The 16,648-nt window shown below is 38.5% G+C and overlaps 5 protein-coding genes across 5 annotated transcripts; 4 read left to right on the top strand and 1 right to left on the bottom strand.

The window, feature by feature from the left end:
* The first annotated feature begins 678 nt into the window (after window positions 1–678).
* LOC105285606 (TM2 domain-containing protein almondex) lies at window positions 679–2,103 on the top strand. Its single transcript, XM_026969232.1, has 6 exons — window positions 679–820; window positions 997–1,064; window positions 1,131–1,274; window positions 1,391–1,512; window positions 1,594–1,737; window positions 1,825–2,103. Exons 1-6 carry the CDS (start codon window positions 730–732, stop codon window positions 1,958–1,960), a joined length of 705 nt encoding a protein of 234 aa, XP_026825033.1. The 5' UTR covers window positions 679–729; the 3' UTR covers window positions 1,961–2,103.
* A 433-nt stretch (window positions 2,104–2,536) lies between these two features.
* LOC105285620 (golgin subfamily A member 1) lies at window positions 2,537–10,926 on the top strand. Its single transcript, XM_011349914.3, has 8 exons — window positions 2,537–3,008; window positions 3,453–3,846; window positions 3,935–4,023; window positions 4,103–4,231; window positions 6,260–6,787; window positions 9,142–9,669; window positions 9,764–9,994; window positions 10,084–10,926. Exons 1-8 carry the CDS (start codon window positions 2,898–2,900, stop codon window positions 10,237–10,239), a joined length of 2,166 nt encoding a protein of 721 aa, XP_011348216.2. The 5' UTR covers window positions 2,537–2,897; the 3' UTR covers window positions 10,240–10,926.
* Window positions 10,927–11,300: 374 nt separating this feature from the next.
* LOC105285627 lies at window positions 11,301–12,277 on the top strand. The gene is made up of 2 exons (XM_011349943.3): window positions 11,301–11,491; window positions 11,645–12,277. The coding sequence occupies exons 1-2, from the start codon at window positions 11,433–11,435 to the stop codon at window positions 11,991–11,993; spliced, it is 408 nt and encodes a 135-aa protein (XP_011348245.2). The 5' UTR covers window positions 11,301–11,432; the 3' UTR covers window positions 11,994–12,277.
* On the bottom strand, window positions 11,985–14,597 carry LOC105285621 (phosphatidylinositol N-acetylglucosaminyltransferase subunit Q). Its single transcript, XM_011349929.3, has 5 exons — window positions 13,448–14,597; window positions 13,058–13,338; window positions 12,781–12,973; window positions 12,580–12,694; window positions 11,985–12,462 (listed from the first exon to the last, which is right to left on the bottom strand). The coding sequence occupies exons 1-5, from the start codon at window positions 14,231–14,233 to the stop codon at window positions 12,272–12,274; spliced, it is 1,566 nt and encodes a 521-aa protein (XP_011348231.2). The 5' UTR covers window positions 14,234–14,597; the 3' UTR covers window positions 11,985–12,271.
* Window positions 14,598–14,707: 110 nt separating this feature from the next.
* Window positions 14,708–16,362, top strand: LOC105285634 (28 kDa heat- and acid-stable phosphoprotein). The gene is made up of 5 exons (XM_011349956.3): window positions 14,708–14,857; window positions 14,996–15,093; window positions 15,499–15,633; window positions 15,729–15,862; window positions 15,984–16,362. Exons 1-5 carry the CDS (start codon window positions 14,848–14,850, stop codon window positions 16,198–16,200), a joined length of 594 nt encoding a protein of 197 aa, XP_011348258.1. The 5' UTR covers window positions 14,708–14,847; the 3' UTR covers window positions 16,201–16,362.
* The last annotated feature ends 286 nt before the right edge of the window (window positions 16,363–16,648 follow it).

The following is a 16,648-nucleotide window of genomic DNA, read 5'->3' as shown; positions in this document are numbered from 1 at the left end:
CTCTCCCGCGGGAAACGAAAAGTAAAAGAAGGCGACACTACCTCGTCGAGCAAACCTGCCGAAACACCTTGCTACATCTCAACGTCTCGTATTAATACCGGAAGTCAGCTGATTGTCGGAAACAAGCGAAAAAAGCTTTACGGCGCTCGCGCCCTCGGCTAATTTTCACCTTCGCATTTGTCTCGTTTATTTATTGTTACTCGACTGTCACGTTTCTTCTTTATTTGCTCTGACGCGACTTTTCAGACTGCCATTGCCTGTGATTAGCGAGCATCCATGTCGCGAATTATCACGCGGCTGCAAAAATCAGCAGGAACGAGATCGCGGTCATAGGCGTAGGCGCACGATATCCCTCGGCATTCTTCGTTACGCTCGGCGTCGTTAATGCCATCCAGTTCGGGCACTTCCGGGGTTGTACGACTTGTACGTGCCGCGTCTAGGTACTTGTGCATGTGGAAAGAGACCTCTGCTTTCGGCACGTCGCACTAAATCAAGTGTGCAAGTGTTACTCGCCGATTGTTTTGATTTGTATGTCAACCTAACCGCTCTTCGGATTTTTTCTGTAGTATAGAATGCTCTGAAGAAGCGATAACAGCCACTGCCCACGTATACTCCGATACGCGATTTTCATGTGCGCACTTGGCGCGAGACGCTGTTGCGTCTTCTGAATTTATGTGCGCGGACAAGCTCGGCAACTTCAGAGAGCTTTTTGGCGAGTAAAATCGTAGGATGAACGTCGTACGGGTCAATCTGAGGAACGTGATATTCCTTCTCGTCGCCCTCCTGTCCACCTCCGTCCAAGAGGCTCACATGGGTCATGGTGAGCAAACTTGCTCCTTCAATATCGACGCGAATAATTGATTGATAATGTCCCGCATAAGCTTGAGATCCTCGCTCATTTGTAAAAAAAGTGCAGATTCTTAGCATGGGCGTGACGTAGTAGCCTTTAGATATCTTCTTTTTACACTTGTACTTTGACATTTCATGTGATTGCAGATAGTGCAATCAGCTATGCACTGAAAGAAGCCAATGTAAACTCCACACCAGCCTACAGTAGTAAAAAGGTGAGTCCTTTCGGAACAAGTCGGTAATGTTAGATACAAATAAATGGAACTGTTAAAATTCTACAGGAGGAGACAGCCAGTTTGTGCCCAAGTGGGATATCCTGTGCAGAGTTGAGCGTGGAATGTCTGAACTGTAATTTTAATTATAACTGTGTATACGGTGCTACATATGATGCCAACTGTTCCATAAAGGATCACGTCGATTGCGTGGTACGTTAAATTCTGGTAATTTTACAATTTTTTCTTGGTGCGAAATTTAGAATTCTCTAATGCGTTGACGTATAGTCGTCGGTATCGAGTTATTTCAATGATTCGTTTCTCGACAGGGCAGTCCGTCTTTTCTGAAGAAGTATATGTGCCGCTATTGTTATCAGACTGATCATTGGGAGCATCAGTGTCATCAGAAAAATTCCTGTAGCTCAGTAGCGTCTCCACAACAGTATTATAGGTTCGCATAAATTTTGTCAATTTTGTAAATTTTGTTTTTAGTCTTAACGATAGATGTTGATGAGCAGTGTTCCTCTTACAGGACAAATTGTACGGTAAACAGCGACGTACTGTGTCTAGGCAGACGAAAGTTTATGAAGAACTTGCCTTGTAATTGGACAATCGGGTATCGATGGTCTACAGCTCTGATTTTGAGCATTACTCTTGGAGGGTTTGGTGCCGATAGGTACATTGATCCTGCGAATGTTGTATAAAATGTAGATAATTTTTTTTAGATATCAATTTGATCAGGATGTTTATTGAATGATTGCAGGTTTTACTTGGGACACTGGCAGGAAGGCATTGGCAAGCTTTTCAGTTTTGGTGGCCTGGGCGTGTGGACGTTAATTGATGTAATATTAATCTCTATGAGATATCTAGGCCCTGCTGATGGTTCTTTATACATTTAGAGTACTCGTGGAAATTATTAATATATACATAGGATTTAATTTTCATTTTATTATAATTTATTGTAGTCTTTGTAAAATATAGGGATTGTAAGACAGGCTACACATTTATTATAAAATGAATTAAATAATATAGAAATATTACTGTGATATATGTACATATATACGACAATGAATGTATTCTGAATTTAATTAAAAACTTTACATTATAAATCAGATTATCTAAAAATAAAAATTTAACTTACCATTATGTGTCATTTAAAATCGGAAGTTCTCACCATATCGTTAAATCTTGCTGTTTGAAAATAACAATTTTGTCTGATTTGTCGTTGAGCTATCAACTACCAGACTCTTACTTGAGGTTCTCTACTTAGTGGCATTTTCTGAAACTAAACAATTTCTATAATGGCGCGTTCCCATGGTGCGCAATGCGGAATTGGCGGGACGCTCGTGATTGGTTCGATTCCTTTTACGTTCGTTCCGCGGACCAATAGAAAGAGGATACAAGTTCGCGCCTCTATTATATTTAGGACTTCACTATCTACGACCCACCTTGCATTGTCAAAATCGCGTAATCACAGGTCGATAACGTGGTTGGCCCGCGCTTACGTGACCGAGCAATATGGCAGCGGTTGGAGCCGTCACGATCGTCTGCGTGTGACGCGACTGCACAGTAGCGATACTAAACGTTTTTCGTAATCGGCATGAGTCAAGCGGCACGAGTGATGGTCTCGTTACACCAGTGAAATTGAGAGAAACAGACAATGGAAAATGTGGCTGTCGGACGCGGTACGTTTCACATGCCCTAAGTGCCAGGTTTGACAAGCGCGGACCCGGGTGTTACGGCGAGTGCGTTCGACGTGGTGACGGTTGACAGGTGGTGGTACTTGTCATATCTGTCATTCTTGATTGCTAACTTTAGCGCGATCGCTGTTACGCTATGTTCACCACTCTGAAAAACAAGATACGCGAGGAAATCGGCAGCGACGTGTCCGCTGTCGTCCGAAACGCCGGGAATATACGTGCCATTAATTCCAGGCATGTGTCACAGGTAAGTGTCGTCACGCATCTTGTCAACGGATCGTGTCAGCATTCATTAGATTCGGGAGATTTAATCTTGATAAACTTCCTCTCGAAAAGAATTAATTTGTATTGTTGAAATTCAAAGTTAAGTGTACCGATATTTGTATTGCATTTTTATATTTTTCTTCACGTGTAATCGAGAAACAAGAAACATTAATTCACTAATTTACAATTAAGCTTAATTTGCATACTTCAGATTATTCCAAGATTCGAGGAAATGTATTTTTATTTTAATTTTGCGATGTCACGCACACATCATCTGTATTATATATAAAAAGCATAAAATAAAATTGGGAAAGTTTTAGTGTTAAACAATATTGTATAGTTTTTAGTTTATTATGATAATGGACAAGTCAGTATGCAATTCTGTTACACAATTCTTTTAGCACTGATAACATTATTATTGTTGCAGACAGGTTCCACGAGTAGTATTAGTGGTTCTCAGGTATCATTGGATGGATCGAGGGAAGAAAATGCAGCATCACCCTTACCACCGGTTTCGCCGAAGCGAGAGAACAGCTTTGAACTCAAGCTCAGTGACGGCATGCAATTATCTGCAAAGGACATAAAAAGATTCGAGAGTAGAGAGGATGAATGGAGGAAGCGTCTGGCAAAGAAGGAGACGGAAATGCTGAAACGAATGGAGAAAAAGGAGGAAGAATGGAAAACCCGGCTGCTCGAAAGAGAGAAGGAATGGAAGAAAGTTGTGGAAAAGCAAGAGAGAGAGAAAAGAAAACTGGAAGAAGAGATAAAAAAGATAGAACTTGCCAAGCACACCGTGGAGTGTGCTCTCAGAGATGCAGAAGGTATTTCCATATAATTGAACATTTAAGACATTTTCGTTTATTATTTAAAGATATTATGCATGTCTTTACTATTTCTATTGTTTTCTAGAATATAAAAAGAAGTTGTACAGTTTTCAAGAAGATGCAGAGCAACTGGAAGGTTTTCAAACACAAGAGATGGCGAAAATTAAACACCTTGTACGTTATTAAATAATACAATAAATATTCTACATAAGTTGTGCATAGTAAAATTGGTTATATTTTTATTTCTGTTTAGTTGTTGGCGAAAGAGCAGGAGGTAGAGGAAAAGTCGCATCATTTGAAAGATGCAACAGCAGAAGTGGAATACCTGAAGACAGAAGTTTCCCGTCTGAGACGATACGAGGACGAGTTGAACAATGTACAAGTAAGTAAACAAACTGACATATATTTATCTTGCTCAAATTGATTTTTATTTTATTATTATTTAGAGATAATCAGTTTGTTAATTTTTTTCGTCATTTAGTTATGTGATTACATATATGTAAAATATATCAAATACATATACATATGTATTTGATATATTTTTTTAAACATAAGTACATATGCACTGAATTGTTGTTATTACACATCGTACATGAAATTGGAAAGAAAACTTATGTGGAAATGTTTAAATGTTTAATAGAAAAAACCGAAATCTTAAAATTTTTGAACACACAAAACTCTCTTACAAAGAATTGCTTTCAATGGAGTATCTTAAATATCCCATTGAATGCGACATGTTTTTTACGAGATTTATTTTTGTAGTGTTTAAGTGGAAAATAATTATTTCAACTATTTTTAAAGTTCCGATATAAAGTCTGACTCTTTAGCTTCCTCGCTGTTAGTGAGATTAGGGGGATATTATATTAATCAGTTACACATATACAAATTGTTGACGAACACATTCAAAACTTACGCATTCCCCAAGCACGCTTATTTGAAAGGAGGGTTTTATATTTATATTATCTTATATTTGTATTAATGTTTTTGATGGTAATATTACATTGCTTTTTGTTTTGTCACAGTTTGCAATACTCTCCTTTGCATCTTTTTTTTTATCGACACGCCGCTCATACGTGAGATTCATAACATACCTATATTACATGTGACTTTCGCTACATAGCGTGAAACACATTCAAATTGAGATTTGATACAAGTTCCATAACTCTTAGGTATAATGTCGCGTGACAACTCCATTGTCCTCTAATACCGTTGATATCTATTTTGCTTTTGCTGCGCTGCGTTCCATTATTTATTTGGACAGCCTTTAAGTCAATTGGTTAATCGAACGTTGCGTTTTCGCAAAAAGAGAAAGAGACAAACAGAGAGGGAGAGAAAAAAGCAAAGGAAAGAGAGAAAGATGAATTATTTTCGCGAATTGTTGAGAGGGAGAGGCATCGACTGTTCTTCTTCTTGGCTCAAATATAACTGTACTCTTGCACGAGTTGGTCCCGTTTCTTTGGGGTCGTTTTATGACGGGATATACATCATCCTATCTCTGCCTATTATGTATGGATACATAATAGAGATACGTATCAAACGGGATAGTAGTGACGTTTTCCTAGAGTTATGGAACAGCAACGTTGCTAAAAGTGATACCGATAGTTCCGTGAACGCAACGCACGCATGAAGATTGGAAAACTTTGGTAAACGAGAGCGTCGGAGATCAGAGTTAGGCGGTATTTCCGCTAATTCCGCTGCTGCTACCGCTGATGCTAGAGGTACGTCTTCAAGGCTTTGCTGCTATTCCGCTACACTAGAATGCTCGTCTCCAGTAGCTTCTGTGCTTTGTGCTTGCTTCAACGTACTTGGAATATAAATTCTCAATACTGGACAAGGATTGAGAGGGTCTCTACCTAATAATAGTAATAATAATAATAATGCACGTGTTACACACTTAACAGTGACCACCATCTCAAATATGGGATATATCACAAAATTGTTTTAATTCCTTGTTTTCCTTGTTTCGTTGTTTTTCTTTCTCCTTCTTATAATTTCGTGTTTCTTGTGCCTCGTTTAATTATACAAAGTGCGATATTAGCTTTTTTAAATTGGTTTTCTTATTGCTTTGTATGCAAGAAACCTGGAAATGGAATCCACGTGATGGATTCACGTGATCGATCTAGCATGCATCTCGACCTCAGTTTTAAAAAGCAATTTGTAACTATTAAGGCTCCATATTGTGAGACTCCATAAATATCGTTCTTTGTCTGCCTTTTTTTTTCTTTCCGTTTTGACTCGTTTCGATGGTTGTCTGTTCTCTTATTTCTGGTATTGGCGAAATAAAAAAAATCGTGTTTTGTCGCTTTGATGAGGTTTTGCCAGGGAAGCTTTATAAAGAACATAAAGCTAAGTATAATCCCAATTGGAGCGCAAGAAGCGACAGATTAGGTAATCGCGTGCTGATTTTCAGGACGAAATGGAAACGATGCGTCACTCCACGCAGCGCAAGACAACGCAGCTCTCTTGCGAGTTGGCGAAAGCGGAGGAGGAGGTGCGTCATCTGAAGGAAAAGGTGTTCGTACTGGAGCAGAGGATCGCCCTCGAGACGAACGACGAGGTGACGGTCGACGAGAGGATAGCCGAGCTGATGCGCGAGAGAACGCTGCTGGAGAGGAAGCTGGAGGAGGCGCACCTCCATCTTTCTGATATAAAGACCAGTTGGTCAGGCCAGATCTCCAGCCTCGAAACGCAGGTCGGCAGACTTAGCAGACAGGCGGGCGAGGAAGGAGTCGAGCGCAGACGAGTCGAGAAGGAAAAGGAGGCGCTTAAACAGAGAATCAAACAGCTCGAGGCCGATATAGAGGTGAACAATATTGTCATGGCGACGAAAGACGCCAAGCTTTTGCGCATGACAGAGGACATCGACGAGATGGCCACGGAACTGAAAGAGCTCCGTGCCAGCGTCGATGACGAGGTGGAAGAGTTTAAGCGGCAAATTGTGAGTTACCGCGATATGTAGTGACCAAAGTGCATGAGCTAGATATTTCTCTTAGCGAGAATCTTTTCCTGAGAATTCCTGGAGAACCGTTTCTGAAAAAAAAACTGCTACACACGTGTCGTCACACAAACGATCACGGTACTGAACTTGTAACGTACGAAACCACGCTGTTACCGGCGTAATCTCAAATGCAATCCTTTCTCGTTAAAGTGTCGCGGAATGCAATAATCCTATATCGTACGTCCGATGTATGGATACATATACGACTGTCCTTGTCTCGTTATTCTCACCAAAGACTGCATTGCATCTTTTACATACAAAGAAATCTTTTGTCGTCTGATATTCCTTTTCATTTGCCTTACTGCATCGGAAGAAAATTAAAAAAAAAAGGTACATGAACGTTGCCTGTATTATTCGATATGCGCTTCTCGACCAAGAAATTGGCAGCTTTAATCGCCTTCGATCCTCGTTTACTTTCGCAGTGTTCTTCGAAAGCTACTTCTGAAATGCGCGGCCGATTATTCGCGCATGGTCGCAAAATTTCACAAGACTGACGAATTTTATTTTCTCTATCTTGTTGAATCAAGATATGATACGTTCCATAATTTTTGCAAGACGTTTTATTTTTCTCAATATTTTCTCAATACTTTTTTGAGTTAAAAATAATCCGCCACGATTATGAAGCTATTGGAACGTTTATGGCAAGATTGATGTACGATAAAGCATATGTTATTTATGCTTTCTATGCCTACTGTCTGATTACTTATTACGATCACATTTCACTCAAATATAACATGATATATTACGTATTGCTGCGCTCTTTTTTTTCTTCTATTTTCTCAAATTTACATAATAGAATTTTCAGTAGCCATACACACACACATACACATCAAGCAAATTTATCAAATGACAAGTACTCCTTTATGTGGAGTAAATCACTATTCTTAGTCATTAAAATTGACTTCTTTTCGAGTCACTTTTATTATCTCTCTTTAGTGTCTAATTGCATATCGTTAGGGCAATCAAAGCGAGTTTCCCATGAAACTTGAAATACTTTGTTATATAATACTTGTTAATACCCTGTTTGTGCCATCGCATACGAAACCGTGATAAGAAAGAGAACTTAATTAAACATTCCATCTTAATATTATATTATACAAAAAAACTACATATATACATATCAGCAGTATTGTTGCATGCTATTCGGAAGCCTAGTGCTTCTTGCTTGCTGACGCACATCTTGTTTTATTTCTTAATCCGCATTGCACGTGCCTTTATTACGAATACTTTATTTTCGCTTGTACGATATCGTTAACGTTATTCGAAGCATGCTGAAAATTATTTGTGCATTTCTGGAAGATCGTTGAAGGAATGCGTAAATTGTTCTTGCAACAGATCCATTTGCATTAAGAATATAGTATCTTTTCTTGTTACATTGCCTCTGTACATGAATTAGATGCTGTTATTCCTAAATAATATATACATATATATATACAGACATACATATTTTCATGGTGTACGCGAACGCACCTTATGTACATTTTATTTGTGGAATAAAGAAGAAAAATATATACAATCTCTTGCGTTTCACCCGTTTTTGCTTCGATTGTACCACTTTTTTTTCCCCGAGCGATTTGTCGATATCCATCACAGTCCTATCACGAAATCCAAACATGTTAATTTCAGTATCATGTGGCTGGGATGATTCGATCTTAAGATATAAAATCATTCTTTTATATAGATGCACATTTTAATTCTTTGAAATGATTGTCGCATTATTTTCAGCCACATTGATATATATTACTTATGTAAATTTATGCTGTTGTATTAGAAATACTAAAGAGAATTTTATAAGTTATCAAAGGAATTATTTTTAATTTTTAATCGAAATGTTTATTGATAAAATGTAATAGTTATAAAACACTTGGTACATTTACTTGAAAACATATTTTTATGAATAATATCTAAACAATTATTTTATTGTAAAGCTAATCATGTAAACTTAAAATATGTAAAATTATGTAAAAAAAAAACGAGACAAGAATATTTTTTACTCCATTTACATATACTTCTTTGAATAATTTTGTTAAAGTTGTTATTTCACGAATATTTTTATTTAAACATTATTATATATTAGATGATTGAAACAAAGTTATATGCACTAGCGTTTACTTTATGGAAAAGAGTTTTTAGTTACTAAACATTTTTCTTAAGTAATGAAATATTTTTTTCATTATATATTATAATTTATTACAACATTTATATTTATGTGTGCGCAGCGCACAATGAAATGCGACAAAACGATACGTTCAAATGTCCGTTTAAATAAATTTGTATTTGTCGATATTTTCTAGGAATCCTCCTCGAAACAGATTGCCCACCTTAAGTCGAAACTCGAGAACACGACAAGCGAGCTCACCGCGACTACCAGCGAGTTGGCGAATCTTCGGACATCCTTAGAGGAGGAACAGTCGAATAATTCCTCCCTGCGTCTCGAACTGGCGCATTTGCGAGAGATTCTCGAGTCTGAGCGAACAATAACGGCAGAGCTGCGAGTTTTCCTCGAGAAGGAGCGGGACGAGAAGGATGCTGCGTTACTGAGGAACGCCCAGGTATCGCAAGACATAGAAATCGTGAAACAGGAGAATCGGCAACAGGAAATCGAAAACGTAGAGCTGCAGAGCAGAGTAGAGAATCTGGAAGATGATCTTGTCGGCAAGGTAAAGGAAGCGGAGAAAGTGGCGGTCACGCTGAAAGAATTCGAGCAAAAGCTTGCGAAACTGGAAGAAGTGGAACATAGTAGGGACAAGTTGGAAGGGAACGAGAGAATTCTTAAGAGCAGTCTGTTAGATCTGGAAGAGCAACTGAGTGAGAAGAATAAGGTAAGTGGCAGAGTTATCGAATAATTAATATTATATAAATTATATTTTCTCAACTGTCCAAATAAAATATAAAATTAAAAAACTCTCTTTTCAGACAATCAAAGTTTTGCAGCAACGGTTGACCGACATGAAGAAGACGCTTCAACGAGAACTAAAGATTCCATCCTCATTATTGGATAGCGATGTCGAAGCTTCCGCGGCGATTCTCAATCCAAGTTCATCCAAAACCGTCACTGCCAGACATAATAATTCCAGAGAGGACGATGTTAATTTTAAATATCTCAAGCACGTTCTCATTAAATTTCTCACCAGCAGAGAATACGAAGTATGCATTCTACATATACATTTACCACAATTTCATTTCACGTTTCATTTACATTCTGTTTTTCTCTAATTGATATCATTCCTCCAAAGGCTCTTCACCTGACGAGAGCAGTGGCGACGCTGTTACATTTTTCGCCGGAGGAAGAACGTCTCCTGCAGGAAACTCTAGAATGGAAGATGTCGTGGTTCGGCACAAGACCGAACTTGGGATTCGGTCAGACCGCCAAGGCGATACCACCCAGCTGATAATTACAAAACGTTCACACTTTGTTGGAACGGGCTTCGAGCAATCGTGAGTTCTTGCATGGGGGTACGGTTGGTTCGCCACAGCGAGACAGCGAGCCGCAACTGATCCAAAGGGCATAAATTATTTAGAAGAATTATTTAAAATTACGTAAGTGGTGATTTTATAAACTTTAATGCGCGTTCATAATAGATGAGTTACGACACGCTCAAAGCCTACAATGTGCAATCCACCTTGCGGTAAAGAGTGCTTATGTGCAAGACTACGAGAGACCCGACGATGTGTATGTAAACGTTCACGTATGTAATCGTCGAGGCGAGAACTCGTCACTTCGATCATTACGCAGTGCTGAAATGACGGACTTCGAGCGCTTAAACCACTCGCACGCGATGATATATTGTGATACCCAACGTTCGAGCACGCTTGGGCCGTGATATACACGCAGTTTTGATACGCGATTCTCGTAATTTGCGACGCGCTGCGTTTTCTTCGGATTAAAATTATCTCGTGTACGGGACGTTGACTACGCAGCGGCGATGCAAAGGTTGGTCGATCATCGTCTACTGTTCGTTTATCTTTGTAATCGAGGCGTCGTGGCGGATACTTCCTGTGAAAGATGAATTTAATACACTACCATTACCATTTGTATCAATAAAAGCATTCCTGACTACAGATCTATCTGTTTTGCCGAAATCTGATTGTTTTTTTTTTATATATATATATAGAATATTTTTGTTATATTGACTGTCTGGCAGCTGATAATGGCAATTGGCGACTGTCGAACTAAATGATTGAATTGATGCATTTGCATTAATGAATAATTAATAATAATAATTAATAGACAGGTTTTTCGGTTGAAGAATAAAGAGCTTTTTTCTACAAGAACTTTTGTTTTTAGGGCTGAAAATCCTCTATTCCATTTTTTTTCAATCAAATCATTCTTTGGACAGTGGAAGCTCCTTGGCGGATTTTTCAAAAATAATTTAAATGTCGCGGGCTGTAACACAGCTAGGCCACATTCATAGTCCAAGATTGCTTTGTTCTGATTGGTCAAATTCCAATCTCCAATACGTAGTCCGATACGGGCTTTAGAGTTGGCCGCACTTGGCCGGTTATAGGTTAAGAGTCTAAATTCTCCTAAAACCTTAATTTGTTTTAATTAAAATTGTATATTTTCATCAATACATTAGTGCAAATGTCAGGCATCATCAGAAATATTCTCCTGCTACGGAACAGAAGCACATTGTTTAAAAAGTAATTTAAAGATAAGCATGCTTTTGTTATTATATTGTCAGTGGTTTCTGGATTAATTTAAATAATGAAAACAGTCTCGGCATCAGAGCAAAAAAATAAAGTGTCATCAGGAAAAGATTGATCTGATCAGTTAACGGTAATGTCTTGTTGCAGATACAGCTTACCACAAGTCTCGCTTATTAGAAACAAACAAGATGCAACAATCTCCAAGGATAGAAGCACAGCGGAAACTGACGATGATGAAAACATTGATGATAAACCAATTAAATATTCCACGACAAAGGCTTACAATATGAGAGCTGACGAGTATCGCGTAGGTGAAGAAGACGACACCCCATGGTATCAAGCGCCCAGTATACTCGCTAGCATAAGCGTCTTCCTAATTTACTTTTGCATCTTGAGAGAGGAAAATGATATCGATTTGATGCTCGAAAATGACTTAGAGACAACACTGGCCCGACTTCGAGAGGAAAAATTGGCGGAACAACGTGCGTTAAAGTAGGAAATTCTGTTTATTTTAAGTGTTAATTCGTTCTGTAATATTACGTTTCACATTGCCTGATAAGTAACGCAATTGTTAATTCATTATACAAGAGTGTATAATAAAAAACAATAACATCTACATTTGTTATCATTTGGATAAACAAATGCTTGATTCATGGTAGTCTAAAATATATTACCATGCATTACCTGTACAAAATGTTAAAAAAAGAACTCGATTTATAGACAACGTAGTTTTAATTGTACTGAGGGAAATTAACAAATAAACATACTTTTCTCTCATAATGGATATAATAATTTACCCCATATGATATTATGTAATATTGTACGCCATTCGATGGCCGGATGACAAATGACCGTGTCCGGAATGCACCTCTTCCATGTATGCCTCCAAGGTGCGACAACCATGGTCATTGATAATGTCGTTATTGGTTCGGCACAGCAAGGATGCAATTTGATGTCAACAGTGCCTGCAGAATTATTTAATAGTACCAATAATTGTACAGACAGTAAAGACCGTTACGTTTCTCTGATTTATTTTTTAAGATGCGACACTTTCTGTTACCGGTATATATTTCATTACTTACTGCAGGTGCTGTAAGATCGCAAAAGCCACTTCCAGAATGTATAAATTGGCACGACTTGTAGGTAAAACTTCAATCTGGTCAGAAAGCCACCGAATCCAATGGATGCTAGCCTGAGCTGCGAATTATAAATATTATTACGATTAATTAATTAATTAAGTAGAAAATAAAACAGAGTGGAATGTAAAGCAGACATTGTTTTACCAGTGTAAATACTGTGTAATACACCCACGTCGTCGGCATTAGGAACAAGAAAATAGTAAATGACAGTGTTCCAAGGAACAGTTGATCCGTCTGATACTGACAGGAGTCCACTCTTTGGCGCAGAGGATTCTTCTTCTTTCCAAGGAAAAGTCTGAAGAGCGCCGTGATGCCTCTTAACTGAATGTTGAACAGCCTGTGACAAACATGATTTTTGAATTTTGAATTTTCCACTAAGAGATAAAATATCTTTAAGAAATATCTTTTTATGAGATTACACCTTGCTGCATAAACGTAAATGCAGTACGTGTGAAAACTGACAAGTGCAAAGAGATCCGCAGCGATGGATATCTGAAACGTGATGCCGAGCTTTCCAAATAGAAGCAATACTTTGAATGCGAGATCCATCAGCGGCTTCGAAAATATCAGGAACGTCCACCAGAGTTGTATGTGGTACAAGAAAAACTTGCCCATGATATCATTCAGAGCGTGATTAAGCTTCAAACCAGCTGGTGCACCCATCAGCCAGTTAATGAGATCCTTTAGGGTTTCTACGACTCTCTAAAATCAGACTACCAATTAAATTGAGAATACATTAATTTTTTCCTCCAGCTATAACAATTTCTCAAAAAGCAGATTATTCTTCTTCATGACACATCTTTAAACTTGCCTCGGCATTGTTCAGAAGCAGCTGTGACGGTAACATGTCTTCCACATAATATTCCAGTAATCGTAACACAAAGATTCCTAATGCCACATCTGTTATAATTGCCAATGCATAGTTTCCAGTCTTCAGCCTGAAGCCCTTGTTGTGTATGACTGTGACTAACATCCACTTGATGTTTTCTAACCAGTCATAAATGTGTAAGCCAAGAGAGGAGTACTTTAAGACTGGCAGTAACGTCTCGGTTACTTTAGACAGAAACAAAACGGGATACAAGTAGAACACCATGTGACAGAGCAACAGAGTCTCGTACACATGAACAAATTTTGATCTGTTTCTCAGTTCATCCCTTTTACTTTGAATGAGCTTTACGAGCTCGTAGAAATGATCGCCTGATGCAACTTTGTCCTCAAACAATTCTGTCTCCTGTAACGCTCGCTGATCGTACAAGATGATTGTTGTACGCGTCGTCGATGGGCTTAGTTTCTTGTTATTAAGAACGATGTTTGTCAGGTGATACTCATTGCTCTGGCCAGTCTCCGAGACTGCAATTTCAACCCAGTCTGGAGACTTGCGATCCAAAAATCCTTTCGTCGCAACATCTGTACTTGAGTAGTGACCAATAGTGCTCAAGGTACACCTGGATAATTCATGAGAGTTCTCTTTGCGCACAGTGACGACATAAATCTTTTTCAGATCGCTACATGTATCATGTACCACTTTGCCAAGCAAATAGCCAGACGGTTTGCTGCAGAGCTCTTGTGGAATAAAAACTAACAAATTGCTCGTCATCTTACAATCAGAGCCACCGTGTACTTATTCTTCATTGTACAATTGTTATAATAATTAAATTAATAGAAACGTCTTGTTCGTTACATGAACGATGCATCAAGCACATGTATGGAGGAGATAGAGATAAAGAATAGCGATTGCCGCTCCTTGCCAAACGATCACATAGTACGACAATATATTTACAACAATAAATTATATTGCGTTACGATAGCTGTTGTAAACGCATTGGCAACATGATGAATCAAGCAACCTTGTCACATTCGAACTTTATTTTATTTTTATTTCTTACTACGGATGTCGTATGAGATGCCAAATTCATTGATGGCTACAACGCAGTGTTTTGAACTCAGCCCTAGTTAGGCGCAATTGGTTAGAATACAGCAGAACAGGAATTTACATGATCGATTGAGTACAAAATCTGGACATTAGTCTCAAAAAATAGGTCGTTCATCTAGGTGGCGCAGAAGTACAGGTTAACTTTTTAATATGGAAATGTCCATAGTATGGGCGCCTATGGGCTCCAATCTCGGTGCAGTGTAGCGACGAAAAGTTTTTGGATTTCAGAACGTACAAATTATCGTAACTGACACGTTTCCCTATCTCAAGCTACGAAGATGCCACGAGGTAAGCATATTCTTTTGTCATCAGCTTCCTCTCTGCGTGCCTTCCCGCAAAAAGCTTATTCCTTCACGTTTTTGTCACAAAGACGCAATATCCGCATATTTTGCGTATTGCTCATTATCCCTTCTGTTCGTCTTGCAGGAAAGTTCGTGAACCACAAAGGCAGGAATCGTCATTTTACGAACCCGGAGGAATTGGAGGAGCAACGGCGTCAAGAGGAGAAAAAGCAACAGTGGAGAGTTAGTATTTTTAGGTTAAGCGATAGACATCACGCGATTATTTTAGGTAATTGCCGACCAAGTAAACTTTAAATGTTTTAAGATTCAGCTTCCTATGATCAATTTAAGAAAACTGGAAGCCCACGAATATTTGATAAATATATGTTTACAGGTAGGGTTATGATTTTCTTATGTAAGATCTAGACGATGGGATATCTGGAGCAATGTATACGTGAAGTTTGATTTTCATTATTCGAATTCTACACAACACCTATAATATTTGTTAAATGATTTTTTATTTATATAAATTAGGATTATTTATATAATCTCAATAGGCTCCGAGAATATATTGTAATTTCAAAAATAACTTGCGCAGAACTGAACATTTTATGTTATATAAAGATTAACAAAAAATTTATTTTATAGAAAAACAAAGGACAGGATAGTTCTAGCGAAGAAGAAGAAGATGATGAAGAATCAAAAACCAGCACAGCTAACAAGTCAAAAGATCTCAGTAGCACGGATAGCGAGAGTGAATCGGAGTCAGGATCGGAAACAGAGGTATTACAATGATTTAAATTAATAACGATATAATTGCATAGAATAATTAAAATTTTGTCTGATCTCTCATTAATTATCATTGTGTTCTTGCGTAGGGAGGAAAAGCGAAGGGTGTAGAGAATTTAATTCAAGTAGAAAATCCAAACAGGCTGCAAAAGAAAACGAAGAAGCTGTCTCAGTTGAATCAAGCACTGGACACTGCGAAACCAGAGTTGTCTCGAAGAGAACGGTAAGTGTCGTCGCTTGATTGTAATTATATAATCTTCAAGTGAATTTTTCGTCCTTGTGGAAGGACACTTCCACTGCATGTATCTTGTTCTTGATGCAGAGTATACTGTCTGGCTTTTCAGGGAACAATTGGAGAAACAGAGAGCCTACGCGAACTATCAAAAATTGCATGCTGCTGGTAAGACGGAGGAGGCCCGGGCGGATCTAGCACGATTAGCTATAATTAAACAACAACGCGAGGAGGCGGCGAAGCGACGGGAAGAGGAGAAGAAGCAGAAGGAGATGGCGCAACAGAAGAAAACTGAGCTGACGCAGAAAGCACTTGGAAAGAAGTCCTAGAAGGAGGATTTGAGGACTACTTACGAATAAATAATCGTCGCAATATTAATATCCCAATTTGCATCCAAACTACCATTGACAAACCGATCCGTATGTTTGCTATACGCGTTTTATGATATGTTAACATCATTGTTTATATAAATACAATTGTACTATATCCAGTCTGGCGTCTCTCTTTCATCTGCACCAATTTAAATTATTTATGTCTCTTATTTTATTTTCTTCCAATGCTCGTATCTATTTTTTTAATCGCGAAATTTCCAAGTTTGGAAATAAATAAAACGAACAAGTCCGTCGATGACGTAGCCGCGCAGCCGTTTCGCTGAATTTACTGTCACGTTACCCAGAGGTGAGTCGTCTCTCTTAAAAGCCCTCTCTGCTTCATGCCGTCGAGCAGCAGTCCGTCTCTCTCTCTCTCTCGGTCGTGCGTTTCCCTTTTCGCCGCGTG

The sequence above is a fragment of the Ooceraea biroi genome, chromosome 4 (assembly GCF_003672135.1).
Source record: "Ooceraea biroi isolate clonal line C1 chromosome 4, Obir_v5.4, whole genome shotgun sequence".
In the NCBI taxonomy this organism is placed as follows: domain Eukaryota; kingdom Metazoa; phylum Arthropoda; class Insecta; order Hymenoptera; family Formicidae; genus Ooceraea; species Ooceraea biroi.
Note: the sequence above shows the minus strand (reverse complement) of the source record. Positions and strands in the feature narration are given on the sequence as shown.